Source organism: Pollachius pollachius, assembly GCF_949987615.1.
Source record: "Pollachius pollachius genome assembly, chromosome: 5".
NCBI lineage: Eukaryota > Metazoa > Chordata > Actinopteri > Gadiformes > Gadidae > Pollachius > Pollachius pollachius.
Window position 1 is genome coordinate 25,720,706 of NC_136938.1, and position 22,500 is coordinate 25,743,205.

The following is a 22,500-nucleotide window of genomic DNA, read 5'->3' on the forward strand; positions in this document are numbered from 1 at the left end:
GTTGTTTAAGACACGGTCCACTGTGGCTCTACAGCCAGAGAGAGTGCTGGTAACGGGGCCCAGCCAGGGGCCCCGGCCTGGGACCTGGGGCCCAGCCAGGGGCCCCGGCCAGGGACCCAGTCTGGGACTCAGTCTGAGACTGGGACCCAGTTAGGCTCCCAGTCTCATGTTTGTTTTGTACTAACAGGAGAAACGCAGAACAGGATGTTTTAAATGTGGTGACACCCAGACAAACACACACACACACACACACACACACACACACACACACAAACAAACCCCGACACACAAACACACACCCGACACATGCTTACAAGACAGACACACATACACACAAACGACACACACACACACGCAAACATGACACACTCAGGCATATGACACAGCTTTCTCAATATGTGTGTGTGGGGGTGTTTATGTGTGTGTGTGTGTGTGTGTGCGTGCACCTAAGGTTTCAACCAAGTGTGCCATTTTCGTAGCGCATCCTCTTCCAATAGTCTGCGCACTTCCATCTATTTTTAGAAAGAGTGCGGTCATGTGAGGAACCGATAGTGTAGGTGTGCCTAAACACTGCAGGGTGTGTGTGTGTGTGTGTGTGTGTGTGTGTGTGTGTGTGTGTGTGTGTGTGTGTGTTGCAAGTGCAAGGGATTAGAACTGATCTGAAACAATCCCATTGTTTCCACCACAGCGGCTTGTGTCTTGTGACCACAGAGTCAAACAGGATGAAGGGACTGGTGGTGCTGGTGGTGGTGCTGGTGGTGGTGCTGGTGGTGCTGGTGCTGGTGGTGCTGGTGGTGGTGGGGGATTCGCACAACACACACAACCACCCGTCGAGGGTTTAAAGGGCAGCAGAGAACCACCCGACGTCACGGATCTCGCCCTGCGTGCGTAATGACGCGCGGCCGTGCGTTTTCCTCACCTTGTGACCTGCGCGTCACGTCCGATCGACGTCACCGCCGCCACACGGCGCCCGGTGGAACGCTGACTGGTCCGAAACCCCCCCCACCGCGCTGGTTTCAGCTCGTGGCGACGGAACGCCGTACCTATGAGTGGCTCCCGGCTGTTCATGTGCGACGTGTCGCGGTGGATCCGTCAGCGGTTCATGATGCCTTCGTAACCGAGAGAGACAGCCCGTAGAAAGCCGAGCACCGCGCGGCGGCGGCCTGCCTTCGGGTGACATGCGCAGGTCGCTCATGTCTGTAATGAAGGCTCTTGGGTATGCGGTCCAGTCATGCAGATGAACTAGATGAGCAACATGGGCCGGCGTGCCCGTTTACGCCTCGATGGATCGCTGACGGCGTTGGTTCCCAAACGGTGGTACGGGTACCCCAGTAGTGGCCGTATTAGGCCAGGTACCCCATTAAGGGGTACGCAGAGGAATTACGGTGATACTTTTAGGGTCACCATGCGTGACCTTCTCGTCCGTCTGTCCGCCCGCGTGTCGGTTGGACCTACCTGTTGTGTGTTTGTTTGTTTGGGCCTGACCTCTGATTGATCCACTGAGTAAGGGGAGGCGCTCGTTGACGTAGGTGGTGTTTAGTCTTGGTTTTGTTTGGTTTTTTCCTTCCTTTTTTTCGTTCTTCTGTGTTTTTTACTTCAGAGTTTCCCATTGGAGGTCGCTTATCTAACCCTGGCTCTGGAGAGCCATAGGAAGGTGCTGTTGCCATTCAGTGCTTGCGAATGTCATGGGGACAAATGATCATGACTTCTTTCTGAACTTCTGACATCAGAATCTTGGTAACGGTGATTTCCCCTGTCGGCGATACTCAGGTCTGCGGGGCCTGCGGCGGTGGCGTTCTGAGAGCTGAGCAGGATGTAACCTGGCTGGATTGAGCAAGAGTTCAGCAGCACTGTTGGCATCTCAGAACACCCGCCCCCGCACCCCGCTCTCTGAACAACGGAGTCTGTCTTTATGCTCCTTCTCTTTGCCCTGTGTGTGTGTGTGTGCGTGTGTGTGTGTGTGTGTGTGTGTGTGTGCATTTGTGTCTGTTTGTTTGATTGTGCGTGTGTATTCGGGTAGGTCTTTGTGACGTTTTGTCAGTGTTTTGGTAATGATTCATTAGTTCCTAGCATGTTCCTCTCTGTTCCTCTGACTAAATCTCCCTTTTCATTGCATCTTTCTCCTTATCAGCCAACGCAGATCGCAGGCCGCGGCCGCATGATCCGCTCTCTGTTCCTCGTGGGAAATCCTAAATCAGGTGCTTAATGGAAAACGTGGGTCTGAAGAGGTTAGCTGCTGCATGTAATGAGGAGCTTTCTTGGTTAGCAGGCAAGAGAATGACACCTCGAACGGTCTGGTTGCGAGAATACGTTTGAGCTGCTTTAGGTGATTTGAATACATTAAGGAGAAGATATTTGTGTATTTGTGTGCGTCGTAGCTTTCAGGATACAATACCTCCGATGTAACCGTTCTTGCTCTGTTTTTCTATCTCGTCTCAGCAGTCGACCTTTGACCCTGCTAGAGTCTGGCTGTGAGCTGACCCTCTAGTTGGGTCGGGAAACCTTCCGTGTGCTTTCAGAGGGGAAGAGGCAGGGCTCTGATGTCCACCATGTGCCCTCTTGACCCCAGGGGACCGGGTCAATAAGCCTGAAGTGGCTTGATGTTCTCCAGGTGTAACTTTGCTCTCACGGCTCTCCTGGTTCAGGGAAAACCAATATGAAATCACCTCCGAGAAACGGTGTTCAAAGAGCAGCTGATTGGGCTCAGACTTGCCCTGTGTGAATGTGTGCATGAATGGGTGAATGTTACGCGATATTGTACAGTGCTGTGAGTGGCCAGACATAAATGTAGTCCATTTACCATTGTCAGAAGAGAAGTACAACTTCCATTTCTGTACATCAAAGTGTGGATATTGGGGGCAATTGATACACTATGTCAAAACGACTTCAGCATTACACAAGTCCCTTCCATTGGTGTCCAGCTCTCCTGCTGGAGTTTGGATTCCTATGGCTGGTCTGTAGTTGGTCCCCTTGTTTGGTAGGAACTTGCTGGTGCAGCACTCTTTTCTTTTGTCGCTGCTCCAATTCTGCTAAGGGTTTGACGACTCTCAGCCTCTTCTAAATCTTCTCTAAGTCGCTCTGGATACACGGCACTCGGCCCAATGAGTTCATGTAAACGTTGACCTCATGCGTGCGTCTTTTTCCCCCTAAATCTATTTTTCCCTGACGTCTGTGGAAGTTAAACACACGCTTGTCAGACGTTTATGTTCAAAGCGTGATGACACCCTCGCCATAACGTCCTCGGCAGGCCGCGAGCTATAAGGGATTCTGGTTCATTTTTTAAACGGTTGGAAGTGAGCTGTACTTTCTGTTATGTCCGTGTTCTGTTTTGCATGAGGAATGAGCGATGATGTCATCATGGGAGAGGGGTGGGGTGGCTCCCTGTCTCCCATGATACATTTCACCCCAGGCTCTCCTTTTTGCCAGTGTGTGTGTGTGTGTGTGTATGTGTGTGTGTGCGAGTGTGTTTGTAAGTTTAATTATGAGTATGAGTTAATGTGTGTCTGTGTGTGTGCGTGTGAGTGAGTCTGTGTGTGGTTGGGTTTGAATGTGTGTATGTGTGCGAGTGTATGTTTGTCAGTATGATTATAAGTGAGTTTACGTGTAAATGCGTGTAAGTGTGTTTGTGTCTGTGTGTGTGTGTGCCATTGTTTGTTTTTTCTGTCTAGCTTTTTTCCAACTCTCACGATACGATCAAATCACAATAACTATGGCTGCTCCCCAGTGCCGATCAGACAGAGAGGTGGCGCGGTCAGGGTAGCGCCTGGCAGAGTAAATAGATTGTGACATTGAGATATCATCGGATAAAGGGAGGAGGAGGAGGCGCTGGTGGTGGTGTTGGGAGGGGCCAGTGGCAGATCTATTTCCTGGTCTCACCTCCGAGGTTGAATTTAGCGCTTTGCTGCCAAATTAGTAAGAGGGTTATGGACCTGGCGACGGAATGGCACAGGCAAAAATGGAGAAAGCACACGCATGCGCACACGTACACACACGTCCACCTTCAAAAGCCGAAACAGGATGTAAAGCTGTGCTTGGGTTGCATCCTCCCTCGCTATTTGTGTAACTGTCCACAGTTTTTTGACCCGACCTGTATGCATGTATGTATAGCCGCTGGTCCCAGCTGATTGGGATTGGCTCCTCAGGCCCCAGTACAACAATAGAGCTCCGTGACCTGCTGGTTAAGTTTAGAGCGACCCCTCTGCTGCTGTAGTGCAGATGTACTGAAGGAAGGAGCTGGAAATACAGGGCAGGAATACCAGCCTGCTGCACCTCCATCACGACGGGCCTCTCTGTCTTCAACCGCGGGCGAAAGTGCAGTCGTTTAAGCTCTGACCTCTGCCCCGTTGAACTAGCTTTATAAAAGTGAGCTGACTAGTTTGTTGATCTTCTTTCGGCATACCAAATAGGCATTTGTAACCATCATCAGCTCTAACCTTCGATGGTAGGACTGAGATACAGTTATATATTTATCAGTGCATTAACTCGTGGGCCAGAAAAATCTGAAGAATCTAGATCGCTATAGGAGAAAGGGGTATTGCAATGTGCATTGAGTGACAGAGTGAAAGGACTCACACAATCGACAAGTAAAGTTTTAAATATGGTATATTGTGTGGATTTAAAGAAATAAAATAAAAATTTAAATAGAAAACATGAGATATCAACCACAGTTTCTCAATACATCCAGCATATGGGAAAATCAGAAAATCTTTGTAACAAAATAAAAGTCTTTGGTTCGGGCAGCTCGCCACTACCACTGAGGTTCCCCACTACCTCTACAGAGATGGGAGAAATCCCAGCGGAAGAAGAATCTTCATGCAGATGTCAACCAGGTGTCAATCTAATCAAAGCAAAAGACCCAACCTATAAAGGCCAAAAAGAGGGTTACTATAATATTCATATAATTAAAATATACTTTTAAATGTAAATAAACACATTTGTCAACATTAACATACTTTTCCTTTTCCTACCGCCGCTCACTCAGATTAAACACACAGACTGGGGGTAATGTAAACAAAACAACGTAATATAAAACATTTTTAAAACATACATGAAATTAATGCCCCGTTAATCCACATTAACGTTAACAGATGCACACAACTCTGTTCATCAGACGAACATCAATCAAGTTACTCACCGGAGGCTCAAGCATCACATACACACACACTCCGGGTACAAGGTAGAATACACCGCTCAGATCAGTCCAGGTTCCGCTTTTGAAAAGACAAGGACACGGGAGTTCAGTAATATGTACGATGTACATGTGGCTAATGGCGTGAGCTAACGCTAATAAACAACTCACGTCCTCCTTCGCTTCCGTCACAAACACAAGGTCCGCCAATCAACCCAGGGCAACTTCGCTCTCTGCGCCGCCGATAATAACTCAACGTCGGAATATATCTGGGTCTCACACAAATAATTATATTCTTTTAACAAAAAGTTCGCATGCCGCCACCTCGACAACGGTCCGGCAGAGAGAGAGGAACGGCACGTACACCTTGACGGCGTCTGATTGGCTAAGCTATGATGCTTTACGTGAACTCCTCATGTCACCTGAATCTTGGTACACTTTGAGAAAGGCACATTCGCCACACTTGAAATAAACAAAATACTCTTTTTAACAGGTATAAATAAACTTGTGTATATTAATCTATTTATTGACATATTTAAGATTTAATTCATAAATCCTATTTATTCATTTTATGGAAGATTATTTTAAATCAAACCCTATTTATTAATTTATCTGCCACATAAGGAATATTAATTTATTAATTTATTTATCAATTAACTGGTAAACTGGACTTCTAATAAAGGCCTAGTAACCTGGGTTACACATTCATCACTCTCTCCAGGGAGGGGGATCTCGAATGTATAAGATGCATCGCGTACATAAACATACAGGTTAACACCGTATTGGGCTTATCGAGCTGTACTTAATATGCCTGCTAAACTCTCTCTCTCTCTCTCCCTCTCTCTCTCCCTCTCTCTCTCTCTCTCTCTCCCTCTCTCTCTCCCTCTCTATGTCTCTCCCTCTCTCTATCTCTCTCTCTCTCCCTCTCTCTCTCTCTCTCTCTCTCTCTCTCTCTCCCTCTCTCTCTCTCTCTCTCTCTCCTTCTCTCTCTCTCTCTCTCCCTCTCTCTCCCTCTCTCTCTCTCTCTCTCTCTCTCCCTCTCTCTCTCTCCCTCTCTCTCCCTCTCTCTCTCTCTCTTTCTCTCTCCCTCTCTCTCTCTCCCTCTCTCTCTCTCCCTCCCTCTCTCTTTCCCTCCCTCTCTCTCTCTCTCTCCCTCTCTCTCTCCCTCCCTCTCTCTCTCTCCCTCCCTCTCTCTCTCTCCCTCCCTCTCTCCCTCCAGTGGTGATCAGCCAGTGGCAGAGCGAGCCCAGAGAGCTGGTCATCTCCCTGGTCCTCACCCACCTGCCGCTGCTCAAGCCGGGCAACACGGAGGCCAAGACCGAGTACATGCGCCTGCTGCCGCGCATCCTGGCCCAGACCATCGAGTACGGCCGCCACCTGGAGGAGTCCCGCCAGCTGCTGTCCTACGCCCTCATCCACCCGGCCACGTCCCTGGAGGACCGCTCGGCGCTGGCGCTCTGGCTCAACCACCTGGAGGAGCGGGCCGCCGCCCGGGGCGACTCCCTGGAGCGGCCCCCCGCCCGGCGCGGGGGGGCTGTCCCTCCACCACCAGGCGCACTCCGCCGCCGGCCACCACCAGCACCACGCGCCGCCGCACCAGCACACCACGCCCCCGTCCACGCTGTCGTCGTCGGGCTCGTCGTCCTCGTCGTCCTCGTCCGTCACCAACAACACGGCCTCGCTGTCGTCGTCGCTGGGCAACCTGTACTCCCTGCACCACGCGCAGCAGCGCTACGGCTCCGACGACCGGCTCAACGGCTGGCAGGGGTCCCGGGACTCGGGGCTGGGGGGCTGGCACCCGGCGCAGGGGCAGCCCCAGCAGGGGGGCGGCTGTGAGAACGGACTCCTGTCCCTCTACCCGTCCTCCTCCGTGCCCGCCACCATCAACACGCTGGGCATCGGCGGAGGGGCCAGCACCCGTGAGTATGCCCCAGGGTGTTTGTTTGTGTGTGTGTTTGTTTGTTTGTGTGGGGCTGCCCTGCGTCTGGCTCTAAGAGCCCCTCTGATGCCTCGCCCATGGTTAATGAGGTCTTTCCCTTAAGGTCACTTTTAAGGGTATTTTAAGCCTGGTAATGGATTTGTGTTTGTTTGGCGACTCTTTCAACAGGGAAAGACAGACACTCTCTCTCCCTCTCTTTCTCTTTCTCTGTATGTATGTCTCTCTCTCTCTCTCTCTCTCTCTCTCTCTCTCTCTCTCTCTCTCTCTCTCTCTCTCTATCTCTCTCTCTATATATATATATATATATATTTCTTTCTCTCTCTCTCTCTCTTTCTCTCTCCCCCTCTCTCTCTCTCTCTCTCTCTCTCTCTCTCTCTCTCTCTCTCTCTCTCTCTCTCTCTCTCTCTCTACCATTGATTTGTATTTATTTGGCCTTTATCACATCTAGGAAGTGTAGCCAGCAGCAAACTTTTGTACACAGCTTTCCTGGATAGTAGCTGGTCTTTTCTTTTACATATCAAATCAATAACCAGGTCAACCCTTACCCTTATCAGGGACAGACAGACTGCCGGTCACCTTTTGGCATGGAAGTGGCTTTGTTAAGTGGTTTTGTTACGAAGGAATGTCTAGCCTTTGTTTCATAAGGAGTCTGTGGGCAGTGAACTGAGGTTGTCAGGATAGAGGCCACGAGGTTGTCAGGATAGAGGCCACCGCTGTTGGCAACCAACAGCGGTTGGTCAGGGATAGGGATAGAGGATAGGACTTGAATAATACTTACCTTGTGTTGAGTTCATAATTCATATTCATGCGTAATCTAGCATCTGTAAACATCCAGTGAAGAAATGTATGCAAGCTCTTTCATTCGTAAACCCAGAAGACAAAAAGCAAAAAGCAGCCCAGAGACTTAAAAATATGAAAATATTAAACGTTGGGAGACATGGGTTTTCCTACGCAGACGTAGCTGTTTAAAATTGAAACATAACTTTGGTCGGAGCAGGATATTTCCAGAAAGGAATGTAAGGGCTCTGTGTTTCTTTCTGGGGAGATGAAGGAAGCAGCTGAGAGTTTATAAATAAAGACGTATCTAAAGCCGGTCTCAGTGCTCTGGGCTCCGCGGCGAGATCCACTTTATTTTGGATGTCTGGAGGGACGCGGCCCACCTCGCACAAAAGATGTGATTTCACAACTGGTTAAACTGGAGTTACCCCTGGGGCTGGCGCCGCTCACGCTGGACACACACACGCGAGACCCCCGTCTTTAAACGGCCTCAAATAACTAATATCGTTTTACATACCTGGTGTGAAATCTTTCGCCGTTGGCGCGAGGTCACAGTTGGGAAAAATAATGAAACTCATAAATGAGTTTATATTTTGAGCCTCATAGCATGAGTCAAAGTCATATTTTAAGGTTTATCTTGTATTAAGTGTTGAAGAATTGCCTAATTCAAATAGATGACTCAGGCAGATAGTGATTATGGAATGTAAAAAGGAGTCTGATTGGCTTAGGAAACAGCCAATGAGGCACAATGAATCAGTAGCGTTAGATTAGAGTAAGGTTAGATATCACAATTTGTCCAAAATATGACTCAGGCAATTATGCTATGAGGCTAACGATATCTTTGTACGTCTGACTTCGGAAATCACGTTTAAACATTCATTAGATGTGAAGCAGTGACCGTACAGTCGGAGCTAACCGTACGTTAGCGTAGCGACACCAACCGACCAACCATCCCGGCATCCCGCTGGAAAACCGAACCCAGCCTATTCCGAAGCGCGGCTATAAGCTACCGCGGCTATTTCCGCGTTACAGTTGGTCCATCCCAGCTGTGCCGGTCGGCTCCATGCTGTCATCCCCGGGTGTGACTTTCAACCAACCATCCACCTGTGAGTTCCCCCCCTCCCGGGGACCAGCGGGCCGTCGGCCGCCCTGTAACGGGCCCCGGCGCGAGATGCCCCCCTGGCCCACCCCTTGTAAGGAGTCCTTTGTGGCAGACTGTATTTAGGGAAAATGGCTAATATTTAGGGACTTGTAATGTTAGCTGGGCGCCTATTTTAAACAGGGCCCGTGAGGTCCTATACATAGCTCCACCAGCGAGAGCGCCGCATATAGGACCGCCTCGCACCGTCTGTGGCACGGCATTATAAAGCCCTCCTTTTTGCTCTCCATCTTGTTTTTATTTTTTTATTCTGTTTACCTCCTCCGCTCCGTTCCACGCCGGCCGCTGGAATATTCCGTGATGCAGAGGCGACCCGGGCTGCAGAGAAAGGCCTACCTGTTGGGTGGGAGGAGTTGTTTTATCCGCTGCCCGGATGAGTTCCCCTCACACACACACACACATCAGTACCCAAACACACACACCAGTACATAAACACACACCAGTGCACACCAGTACACACACACACACACACATGCATGCACGCACACACACACACACACACACACACACACACCAGTACACAAACACACACACCAGTACACAAACACACACCAGTGCACACCAGTACACACACACACACAAACACACACACACACGCACACACACACACACACACACACACCAATACACAAACACACACACCAGTACACAAACACACACAACCGTACACAAACACACCCTCCCCCCTGCTTCAGCCTACAACGGGGTTTTCCACCCCTTTCAGGGATATTCAACACTGTGGGGGAAAAGACCAAGCTTCTATAAAAGAACTGTGGTAAAAGCCCTAGCGGATTCCACAACATTTAACATAGAACTGATATTGATGTCACCAGCATTGTCATTATTCAGAGTTTACAGATGGTCAGGTTGTCATGGTAGCGACGCTAGGCTGGGATGTCAACACATCCGTCACAGACACGACCGGCCAATCCCATCGATGCAGACATTCATGTCAAACCGAGGCAGGAGCAATGGCAAGAGGAATTTAACCCAGTTGTCGCATGACATTTCTGTACGGAAAGTAGTTTTATTAGCATCGTACTGACGTGAGCGAATCTGCATTTCTTTCTTCCCAGGTGATTTCCATGTTTATCTCAAACAGATATCCTACTGCCAGGCAACATGACACTCATTTACCTGACACCAGGTGTGTCCTGCCTGAGGGCAGTAAGAGGAGCCAATCACAACCACACAACCACCTCTGACCCACCTGTAGGGGGGAGGCCTCAGGGAAGCTACTGGTGGCTGCGTCGGCCTCACCTAGATAGAGCTTGTGTCCGTCCCCTGCCATGGAAGTCCCCTGTCATTCACAAACACCCTGGACTTGTTTGACTTCCGCCACTGATATCGATGACAATACAATGCAAGCCGTGTCAGACAAAAGGTCAAACGCCCGCCTCGACTGTGCTTTCCCCTAGCTTCAGCAGCATCCCAGTAGGTCAATAAGTAGTCCCAGTGGGCCTGTCCTGCCCCGGCCGAGCCCTCTCTAACCGGTTGGGCCTTCTCCTGCTTGTCTTGCAGTGTTGACGGCCGGCAGCGGCGGCGGCCAGCAGCACTCTCCCCTGAAGCGCTCGATCTCCCTGACTCCTCCCATGAGCGGCCCCGGCAGCCAATCCCTAGGCCCCATCTGGCTGTCCCAAGAGGACCTGCGTGCACCCAGGGGCCCGGCCCAGGACCACCACCTCCTCCACCACCTCCACCGCCGCCACCACGCGCCCCTCTCCCCACAGAGCAGCATCGCCTCCTCGGGCAGCGGGGGCAGCGAGACGCTGGAGGAGGCCCCCTCCTCCTCCCTCTCCTCCTTCTCCTCCTCGCTGCACCGCGCCTCCTTCCGCAAGGAGGGCAGCGGCGTGAGGGGTGAGTCGTGGAGAGACAGGCCGCCCAGACAGACGGACGGACGAGGGCCGACTGGTACATGAGTGATTGACGCATGAGTTGAGAGTAGAGCGTCCCCTTTACGCCTCGAAAGCACGTAACGTGAAGGGGCGAGGCATGTAGCTCAGGAGGTGGAGCGGGTTGACTGGTAACCGGAAGGTTGCTGGTTCGATCCCCGGCTCCTCCTAGTGTCGAGGTCTCCCTGAGCGAAACACCTCACCCAAACTGCTCCCGACGGGCTGGCTGGCGCCTTGCATGGTTGACACCACCTTCGGTGTGTGAATGTGTGCATGAATGGGTGAATGTGAGGTCTATTTCCTTCAGGGTTCGATGAGAGATCATGAGGCAGGGAAGCTGTGCACAGTTGTTTCATCCACCTAAGGCAGTCGCTTTTATCCAATCCATTCGGACACCGACGTCAACACCAACGTCAACCTTGCAAGGCGACAGCCGGCTTGTCTGGAGCAGTAAGGATTAGATGTCTCGCTCAGGGAAACCTCAACACTCAGCTTGGAGGAGCTGGGGATTGAACTAGCAACCTTCCGGTTACAAGTCAACCCGCTCTACCTCTCCTGAGCTAAACCGACCCCATCCGGGAAGACAAATGCATGAGCCCCGCGGCGTCCTCTGTGTCTGTGGCTGTGGTATGTCGGTAGACTTCCAGCAACCCCCGGGTGCTGTGGCGGGCCGTGGATCCAGCCGAGGGAGTCTGACAAAGGGCACACCGCTTGACCCCGCAGGCCCCTTCCACCAGGCTCCAGGCTTTTATATCCCCGCACTCGTTTCTCTTTATGACACACTTGTGAAATTCTTGCGCCATTCTGAACTTTGGTCGGCAGCTCTCTCTCTCAGCGCCAACCGGAAAGGAAACAACTCTGACGCAAAACTATTATTAAAGGCTATATAATGGTTGTTTTCTGTACAATCAAAACAAAGTTCCCTTTATTCTTTCCTTATATATTAATATATGTCTTCCCCATCAGTAATACATGCCCGATAAATGATGCATGCTGAGCCTTCTGTAAGGGTACCGTGCGACTTGTAGAAGTCAGGCCAAACTATGTTAAAACCAGCCCAGAAAGTGCCTGCTTAGCACTACATCCTGTGAGCCGAGAATGAAATATAAAATGTCCACATATTTTCGTTGTAGACACAGACTCAGATTATGCATCACACACACACAAGACTGTGAACAAGCAGTGAATTCATGGGCGAGTCAAAGCAGGAGAAAGGCTTAATCAGCACAAAGTTGACTGTGAGCTGCAATGTGCCTGGGAGCACGCTGTTCGGCATGAATCAAAAGGGCTCTTGGCATTGTTTGAGAAGGGAGGAGGAACCAGCTAAGCATTAGTAAGCACTTCAGATGAGCTGAGGCCAGCACAAGTGAACGAGGGGTCAAGCGTGTGTTGCATATAATTAATACAAACCCGGATATTTGAAACTCTGTTCTCTAACGTGGACTCTTACCAAATGCCTGTACTTGATATAGTTTAATATGCTTAGTGTTGTTTAAGATATCCAAAAAGTTAATATGATAGGATGTAAAGTATATATAGCTGTGGTCAGTCCCTTTGTTAATCACTCCTGACACTCTCTGTCCTTTTCCCCAGGACGTAAAATACTAAAAACAATTCAGTTGGATTCCATCATCCTTCAGCTACAAATTGTACCACTGTCACCTTTAAAACAACACTGTAAAATAATCCCATGGATAGATTTCTGCACTCAACAGGGCAGTTTCCGATTCCAGTGACATTTCTCAGTTTAGTATTCATGTTCAGCTTGTACCGTTTTCAGTGTTTCGTGCCTGCGGGGACAGATTACAGGGACCACCCGTCCATTCCCACTCTATTGTATCCGGGCCCCCGGTTTGGCAAGGCCTGCTCTGTGTGGGCCAGTGGGAGAGTGTGGTCCAGTGGGAGAGAACCCAGGCCCCCCCGCTGTGGTTAAAGTCCCTCTTGTCTGCTGTCCCTCAGATGTCCCTGCCTGGCTCAAGAGCCTGCGCCTCCACAAGTACGCCGCTCTCTTCTCCACCATGACCTATGACGAGATGATGTCCTTAACCGAGCAGCAGCTCGAGTCAAAGGTTTGTGCGCGCACGCACGCACGCATGCACACACACACGCATAGAAACACACTCATACTAGAGGCAGTCATCTCTTGCTCAACAGTTCTTCAGACTGTGGTAGAACAGGGTGTAAGACACAATGGTTCAAAGAAGCTCAATCTGTGTCAACACCAATGCATATTTATGGTTATGGCTGCCAACGTTAAACCAATTGACGTATGCATAGGTTGTGGATGTCAGTTAGAAATGGCATATACGCCTCTCAAAATGCAAATTCGAGGTGGATAATCTCATCTGTATAATCTTTATCATGTAACATGATAAAATACAGGTTGTATCCTTTGGATATCATTTGTAAAAGATGGCATCGGAGTTTGCCGGAGGTGGCTTCACTTCCCCCGGGTAAGGGAAGTGGTGTTCACCATATCCTCTGTTTCAGTGTATTCGTTGTATTCACCGCTTGCCTCGTATCCCCTTCCTGCAGCAGGTGACCAAAGGAGCCCGCCACAAGATAGTGATCAGCATTCAGAAGCTCAAGGAGAGGCAGAATCTGCTGCGCTGCCTGGAGAAGGTGAGAGGCTCCACACACGCACGCAGCAGTGCTCCCATTCACCACAAGATAATGTCTTATTGATTCTGGGTGGTAACTCCTCTTCCTCTACACACAAACGAAGCTCTGTTGTCTGACCGGGTTTTCTCAGGGATGGGAGATTGAGATTAACTCATTGCCGTGGTTGATTCGCCCTAGCTTGTTCCCCCCCCCCTCCCCTCAAGGTGTAGGTGCAAATGCGTAAGAGTGCGTCAGTAAGTGAGCGCGACATTTCTGAGATGACAACTGACGGGAACACCTAACCCTAATCCTGGACCGGGACATTGGGACCGTGGGGTCCGGTCCCTGGACAATGGGACACGAGCGGGACAGACGGACAGGGACACACAGAGGAATAAGGCCCGCCCCCCCCCGCTTCCTGCCTAATTCAGGCCTAACCTTTTCATCACCTACGCCTTTATAAAATATATGTTGTCGTCGTCCTGTCCCCCTCTCGCTCGCGGGACGGGGGAGGGATGGGGGGTGAGGGCAGGGGCACCTGTTGCTTGGTATTTTGGGTGGGGGGGGAAGAGGGCGGCGCCAGGGAATATGACGTAAGTGGGCCGAGGGGAGGGAGAAAACGCACCATGCGTGTATTTTTGGAATTACACTATTCTCTGCCTTGGTCACATGGCCGCGAGGATCGCTGTCCCTTCATATTCTGCTGTCTCTCGCTCTCTCTCTCTCTCTCAAACTCTCTCTCTTTTGCTCTCTATCGCTCTCTCTCCCCCTCTCTCTCTCTCTCTCTCTCTCTTGATGTGCTGGTCTGATGCAGACGACTTACCCCACCGATTGATACTGAGACTGTGGAACGGGTTTGTGTGGCCATGCCCTGCATTGCTCTATAAATTCTTCCTGTCAATTAGCCCACATGACAACAAGTTAAGTATATATTCGCCTTGCTCAAGAGCGTTCAAAGAGCCCCAGTGGGTGGGAGGAGGGAGGCAGAGGGGATGGGATCCACGATGGACAAACACACAGAGGGAATAAAAAATATTCAAAACAAGCCACTTAAAAAAAACAAGGGAAATTAAAGACCAGGACAGAAACACAAATTGTAGAAAATACTGTTTTCCTGGAGGTCTTGGTTTTTACGACTGTCCTAACCACCAACCCTGTCCCTCTCTCACTCTCTCCCTCTCTCTCTCTCCCTCCCCCTCTCCCTCTCGTTCTCTCTCTCTCCCCCTCCCCCTCTCTTCCTCTCTCTCTCCTCCTCTCCCCCTCTCCCTCTCTCCCTCCCTCTCCCCCTCTCCCTCTCTCTCTCCCTCCCCCTCCCCCTCTCCCCCTCCCCCTCTCCCCCTCTCCCTCTCTCCCTCCCCCTCCCCCTCTCCCTCTCTCCCCCTCTCCCTCTCTCCCTCCCCCTCTTCCTCCCTCTCCCCCTCTCCCTCCCTCTCTCCCTCCCCCTCTCCCTCCCTCTCCCTCTCTACCTCCCCCTCTCCCTCCCCCTCCCCCTCTCCCTCTCCCTCCCTCTCCCCCTCTCCCCCTCCCTCCCCCTCTCCCCCTCTCCCTCTCTCCCTCCCCCTCTTCCTCCCTCTCCCCCTCTCACCCCCTCTCCCCCTCTCCCTCTCCCTCCCTCTCTCCCTCCCCCTCCCTCTCCCTCTCTACCTCCCCCTCTCCCTCCCTCTTCCTCTCCCTCTCCCTCACCCCCTCTCCCTCTCCCTCCCTCTCTCCCTCCCCCTCCCTCTCCCTCTCTACCTCCCCCTCTCCCTCCCTCTTCCTCTCCCTCCCCCTCTCCCTCCCTCTCCCCCTCTCCCTCCCTCCCCCTCCCTCCCTCTCCCCCTCTCCCTCCCCCTCTCCCTCCCTCTCCCCCTCCCTCCCTCTCCCCCTCTCCCTCCCCCTCTCCCTCCCTCTCCCTCCCTCCCCCTCTCCCCCCCTCCCTCCCTCTCCCCCTCTCCCTCCCCCTCTCCCTCCCTCTCCCTCCCCACCCCCTCCAGGACGTTCTAGAGGGGGGTAACCTACGCGCCCCCGCTGCAGGAGCTCCACCAGATGATCGGCACGCCCATCAAGGCCTTCAGCGGCGGCGACGACGGGGACGGGGCCTCGCCACAGCGCCCCCTGCTGGGGCCCGACAGCAAGAGCGCCGCCCCCGGCTCCCACCTGGCCGGAGGGGGCGGGGGCGAGGGCGAGGCCGGGGCCAGCTCCGTCGCCGAGGGAGACCTCCCCAGCCAGTTCACACGCGTCATGGGCAAAGGTAGGGCCCCTCCCTCCCTCCCTCCCTCCCCCCCTCCCTCCCTCCCTCCCTCCCTCCCTCCCCCTCCCTCCCTCCCTCCCCCCCTCCCTCCCTCCCTCCCTCCCTCCCTAAGGCCAGGCGTTTGTTTTGCCGCCTAATCACCCAATCAAGGCCTTTGTAACCATGTACTAGTGATACAAGGTTTATAACTTATGGAATCTAGTGATATTATAGTGATGTTATGTTAGGGAGCTATAGTACGGTTCACTGTACCTACAGGACGTTTCAGTGTTGAAACGTTCCCTTATCAAGGCACCGACTAGTAAAACCAGAGCGCAATGCGGTGAATGAACCGATGAGGAATGCCGGGTTCCAAAGTGATAGGGGATGATCGACCCCCTTGTGAATCAAGAACCGGGTCTTCGGATGATCCCCTCGCAGACTGAAATATAGGAACTAGTAGGTGAGACAGGTGGGTGAGACAGGTGATGAAACCAGTGGTGTAGACGGTTGGGCGTAACAGGTGATGGTACCAGTCGGTGAGACAGGTGATGTAACCGGTAGGCGAAACAGGTGTGTGGGACAGGTAGTCAATGGTAACCAGTAGGAGAGATAGGTGGGTGGGACAGGAAAGTGATAATAACAAATAGGTGAGACGGGTGGGTGAGACCGCTGTTTAAGGAAGGTTGAAGGAAGACGGCAGACAGGAAAACCATGTCAGACTGTTCTACGAAACTCTCTGAGGATTCTGAGAACCAGTGTAACAACGCGTATCGCTGTATAGGTGTGACTCTCTGTTTGTGCGGGGCTCTCTGTTTACACTCACCTAGATAGCGGACTTCCCTCGTCTCCTAACCCTGTCTCCTGCCCCTAGTTTGCACACAGCTGCTGGTGTCCAGACCGGACGAGGAGAACATCAGCTCCTACCTGCAGCTGATCGACAAGTGCGTCATCCACGAGGTACGTACGGGGAGACTCTGTTTCACCACAGGTCAACCGGCGGTGCTAGCCAGCCGGCAGGTGGCCTTACAGAGCCGTAGTTTAGTTTTGGTTTAGCTTGTTGGTTTAGTTGACAGGGACCATGTACAGAACAGGTTCTGTACCAGAGTTCGCTGAATAGCTCATTTGCATCTGTGGTCCCCGTGCAGGCGAGAGTTGTGAGGCTGACATGTGCTGTGTGTCTCCTGCTTCTGTGTGAGGCCCGTCTCATACCAAAGAGCCGGCATGTGGCTCAGGAGGTAGAGCGGGTTGGCTTGTAACCGGAGGGTTGCCTGTTCCTGAGCAAGACACCTCACCCTGACTGCTCCTGACGAGCTGGCTGTCTCCTTGCATGGTTGACACCGCCGTCGTCGTGTGAATGAGAGCGTGAATGGGTGAAATTTAGGCGATATTGTAAAAGCGCTTTGAATGGCCACTGGTTAGAAAAGCGCAACATGAATGCAGTCCATTTACTCCTGGAGCTTGGCGACTCAGACGTTCACTCAGACCCTGGAGTCTGACTCTCGGCGTTGAGGCTCGTGCTCTCTGAAACGCTCTCTATCTCCCCCCCAACCCCCCCCCCCCCGCCCTCTGCAGTCCTTCACCGAGACGCAGAGGAAGAGGCTGTTGTCATGGAAACAGCAGGTCCAGCGGTTGTTCCGGTCCATTCCGAGGAAAACGCTTCTCGACCTAGCGGGCTACCGTCAGCAGCGGAGGTATGAGGCAGAGCTCAGGAACGCCGCGGGAATCTTGTTCCGTAAGGTCGACATCAGAGTGCAGACGGACCGTCCACAGGCTGTTGACAGAAGCTCTCCTTTCTGTCCCCCACCTCCCCCATCCTTTCTCCCTCCCCTCCCTCCCTCCCCAATCCCCTCTCCCTCCCTCCCTCCCCCCCTACCTCCCTCCCTCCCTCCCTCCCTCCCTCTCCAATCCCCCCTCCCTAGCCGTGGTTTCGGCCAGTCCAACTCCCTCCCCACGGCAGGCTGCGTGGGCAGCGCCGTGTCTGTCAGGAGGAGCCTGAGGCAGTTCCAGATGCCCTCCCGGAGCCTGCCCGGGGCCCGGCTCGGGCCCCTGGGCACGGGGGGCCTCCTGGGGCCCACGCCACGCAGCTCCAGCAGCACGCCCACCGGGCTCAAGCAGGGCAGACAGGTGGGTGATGGTGACCAGTAGGAGAGACATGTGGGTGATGGGGACCAGTAGGGGAGACATGTGGGTGATGGGGACCAGTAGGAGAGACATGTGGGTGATGGGGACCAGTAGGAGAGACATGTGGGTGATGGGGACCAGTAGGGGAGACATGTGGGTGAGACAGGTGATGAAACCAGTAGGTTAAACAGATGTGTGAGACCGCTGATGTACCCAGTAGTTGAGACGGTTGGGTGAGACAAGTGATGTAACAAGTCGGTGAGACAGGTGATGTAACCAGTAGCTGAAACAGGTTGGTGAGACGGGTAGTCAATGGTAACCAGTAGGAGAGATAGGTGGGTGAGACAGGAAAGTGTTAATAAAAAAATAAGTGAGACAGGTGGGTGAGACCGCTGTTTAAGGAATGTCGATGGAAGATGGAAAACAGGAAAACCATGTCAGACTGTATCTCTGAGGATTCTGAGAGCAAGCGTAACGATACGTACCGCTGTATAGGTGTGACCCTCGAGGCTGAGAATGTGCATTCCAGCGACTCTGTTCACACTCACCTAGATAGTGGACTTCCCTCGTCTCCGGCCGCGTTCCCTGCTAGAAGAGGAACTTTATTCAACGGCAGAAAAATGTCGTGACAGGGCTGGAGCTATGTGTGTGTGCGTGTGTGTGTGTGTGTGTGTGTGTGCGTGTGTGTGTGTGTGTGTGTGTGTGTGTGTGTGTGTGTGTGTGTGCACAGGTGTGTGTGTGTAAGTGAGTGTGTGTGTGTGTGTGTGTGTGCGAGTGTGCGTAGGTGTGTGTGTGTGTGCGCGTAGGTGTGTGTGTGTGTGCGTGTGTGTGTGTGTGTGTGTGTGAGTATGGTGGAGGGTGGGTGGTGTCGGGGGGTGACCTGAGGTGGATGGAACTTGTAGGCGGGCCCCCCACACATTCCAGGGACCCTGCATCAGCACTGAGTTTCGAGTGGAACTCTGGAGCTGTGTCAGGTACTGGCCCTCGCCACGCCTCTTTTTCCTTCCTCCTCTCTCGCCCTTTCTGTCTCCCTCTCTCCCTCTCCCTCTCTCTCTCTCTCTCTCTCTTTCTCTCTCTCTCTCGCTGTCAGTCGACTCTCTCTCTCTCTCTCTTTCTCTCTCTCTCGCTGTCAGTCGACTCTCTCTCTCTCTCTCTCTTTCTCTCTCTCTCTCGCTGTCAGTCGACTCTCTCTCTCTTTCTCTCTCTCTCGCTGTCAGTCGACTCTCTCTCTCTCTCTCTCTCTCTCTTTCTCTCTCTCTCTCGCTGTCAGTCGACTCTCCCTCTCCCTCTCTCTCTCTCTTCCTCTCTCTCTCTCTCTCGCTGTCAGTCGACTCTCTCTCTCTCTCTCTCTCTCTCTCTCTCTCTCTCTCTCTCTGTGTCTTCGACTGTCCTCTTGCCTCTGCGGGCGTCCCTGACAATGGGGGGAAATGGTCAGAATGCCCCCCCACCATGCTGTGTTGTAGTACGTGCGTAGCAGTGTGGAAGGAGGACTTTGGGTGTGTGTGTGTGTGTTTCGGGGTGGGGGTGTTGGAGGGGGAGGGGGGCTGTGACTCATAGCTAGCTGTGGTGTCAGATGAGGAGGAGGGGCGACAGAACAGAGAGAGAGGGCGAGAGAGAGAGAGAGAGAGAGAGAGAGCCTTAGTGGGGAGGCGGTGAGAAGAGCGCACAGGCATTTCCTGTTATTCCCTGGCCCTCTATCGTGGAAGGCCGGGAGAGGGGGCGAGAGAGACGGGAGTGTGTGTGTCGGGGAGGGGGGGGACGTCTGAAGGTATAACTGTTAGGTTCTACAGAGGAATGTGTGTGGTGAGTGTCTTCAGACTGTCATTAGCTCTAGGCCAGACAGAAGGGAGGTGGGGGTTAGAGCAGAGCGTACTCGCTCTACTCTACTCTACTCTACTCTACCACACTGTAGTAGTGTGCTATACTTTGCTGTGCTGAATGCGAGGCTATACTCTTGTCCGTGCCGCTTAGGTCAAGCGAAAGCCTGGCCTCGGGTGTGTCCCCGTGTTGACGTCACACAAGCAAATGTGTTTGCCAAGGGATCTCCGTCGCCGAGTCATCGTATCCCGTATACCCTCCTGCTGACACCATGTTACCGCCTCCCTCTGTCCCGTCACCGTATCACCGGCCACACAGAATAACCATAATAGCCGTAAAAGGCCAGGGAAGTTCCTCTCTATTGTGTGGAAATAACAAGAAGGACTACGTTTCAACCCAGTTTGTTGTACAGGGTGATGATGATGAGGTGGTGATGATGATGATGATGATGATGAGGATGATCAGAATGATGAGGAGGAGGAGTATCTGGATGATGAGGATAAGGACGATGAGGATGATGATGAGGATGTGGGGGATGATGAGGAAGATGACGATGAGGATGAAGAGTCAGATGATGACAATGAAGAACACGACGATGGCGTTGAGTACGACGGCGATTGTGATAAGGACGATGAGTCATCGGCGCCGATCCCAGCCCGGTGCTGTGTCTGATCGTTAACCTGTGTTCGTCTCCCCCCCCCCCCTCCCCCCTCTCTCCCCCTCCCCTCGACAGGGCCTGTGGTTCGCCAACCCGGGGGGCAGCAACAGCATGCCGAGCCGAAGCCACAGCTCGGTACAGCGTACCCGCTCCCTGCCCGTGCACACCACCCCGCGCACGCTGGCCATGTTCCAGCAGGCGGGTAAGCAGACGCAGCCGGCGCACGTCCCGTCCCACGCCGCCCCGAAACGGCTCGCAGGGGGAATGCGGAGGGAAAACAGCTCTCACACACATCTACCATCCCCCCGCCCCCATGTGAGGGAGGAGGAAGGGAGGGCGTTTGTGGTGACGCCGCCGCAGACCTTATGAGACCTTTGTGTGTGTGTGTGTGTGTGCGTGAGCATGTGTGCGAATTGTGTGCGATCAGGCAGGTGAACGTGCGCACACACACACACACACACGCACACACGGCCATGGGAGAGTAAGACCGCGTGGTAATACTTACTTACTCATATCTTCTGACGGATGGGCTTGGGTGAAAGCGTCTGCTAAATGCCCTCAATGTAAATGTAACTCATACCCGTGAACCACATGCTCCCTCGCCTCCGTTGCGTTTCCCACACTGACCTCATCGTAAGCGGGGCCACGCCCCGGGCAGTGTTCCTGTCCACCCCGGTACCCCCCCCCCGATACAGCCCCAGACTCCATCGCCCGCGATACTGTCTGGACATTATTGGAATGAGGGAAACTGTGCTCCCTCTCTCGTTCAAACACAGGAGACACACACAGACACACACAGACACACACAGACACACACAGCCCGGTGTGTCTCTGGTTCACAGAGCGAGGGCCTAGGGCTTTCAGGAGGGAGGCAGGGAGAGAGAGAGAGGAAGCCAGGGGGAGGGATTGGGGGGGGGGGGGCAAGTCAGGGGACTCTCACAATGAGGCCCTTTGTGTGCACGGCGGACGGGGCACCCTTGCACCCTATCCTGCACACAGACACACACACTGGCCCCTCCCCGCTCCACGCCCTCGCCCTGACAACTCTGCAGAGTCATGCACACACAGCACACACACGTAGCGCACAAACACACACACATAGCACACACACACACACACACCTAGTGCTACACACACACACACACACACATATACACCTGCACCTAGCGCTACACACACACACACACACACACACACAGAGACACACACACACGTAGCACTCAGACACACACACACACACACACACACTCTGGGGTGGTTACAGCTGGAGCGGGGCCAGGGTATTTGATTGGAAAGATGAAATCGCTCTCTCTCTCTCTCTGGCTCTCTCTCTATTGCTCTCTCGAGCATGAGGATGAGGGGATGAAGGTCTAGTCGAGGCGCTCTCACGCTCGACACACAGACGCACCCCGCTCTCCCGCTCACAAAAATCGAAATATTGTGTGTCATTCGAGCCCTGATTTAGCGCTGGACTAAATCACTGAAACCCCACCAATCTGTGTGTCGGTGTTTGTGTGCTTGCGTGTGCGTGGCTACGCACGAGCGTGTGTGTGCTTGCGTGGGCGTGGGTGCGTGTGTGTTTGTTTGTTTGTTTGTTTCCCTGTAGTATGTGGCGTGGTTAAGGCGAGGACCTATAAATAGCCCCTTGTGGGTTACTAGGTCTAATTCAAAGCCTTGTCCCCGGCCACAGCGGCTTGTCACCTCCCTGGAACGCCCGGTTTGATCACGTCTGACCTCCGAGCCGAGGGTCCTGTTGGGTGAAGGGGGTGGTGTGGGATGGATGTGAACCCGGTAACCCGGTAACAACAGTCCTAGGTATAGGTATAGGTATAGGTATAGGCGTATCAGGGAGTAGGAGCAGGCTTTGTGGTTGTCTGCACACTTCAATGCTAGCAGCAGAGATTCCGGGCCCCCATTGTGTTAGAGCGACAGGGATTCTGATGCTAAGCCTGGGGTTAATTGGAATCATGGTATGATCTGATTATAATGGAGGTGTGTGTGTGTGAGTCTGTATCTGAGTGTGTGTGTGTGTGTGTGTCTGTGTGTGTGTGTGTATGGAGGGTGGATGTTAAGAGGCAATAGGCATGTGAGGAATCCTTGTCTGATAAAGTTTCCAGGGATTTGTGGCCAATCTGATTCGCCCCCCCCCCACCCCTGCATGTTCTCTCTTTGAAAGGAGACATGCAGAGTATGTT

At 52.9% G+C, this 22,500-nt stretch overlaps 1 protein-coding gene across 1 annotated transcript in view; it reads left to right on the forward strand.

Annotated features, from left to right (window-relative positions):
* The window catches only part of samd4a (sterile alpha motif domain containing 4A), a 45,001-nt gene that overhangs the window by 15,485 nt on the left and 7,016 nt on the right, over positions 1 to 22,500 (forward strand). The window contains 11 exon segments of the mRNA XM_079736602.1: positions 6,348 to 6,640; positions 6,642 to 7,047; positions 10,525 to 10,860; positions 12,855 to 12,964; positions 13,431 to 13,517; positions 15,470 to 15,499; positions 15,501 to 15,726; positions 16,580 to 16,665; positions 17,281 to 17,399; positions 17,628 to 17,832; positions 20,381 to 20,507. Of these exon segments, the coding sequence (XP_079592728.1) occupies positions 6,348 to 6,640; positions 6,642 to 7,047; positions 10,525 to 10,860; positions 12,855 to 12,964; positions 13,431 to 13,517; positions 15,470 to 15,499; positions 15,501 to 15,726; positions 16,580 to 16,665; positions 17,281 to 17,399; positions 17,628 to 17,832; positions 20,381 to 20,507 (2,025 nt within the window).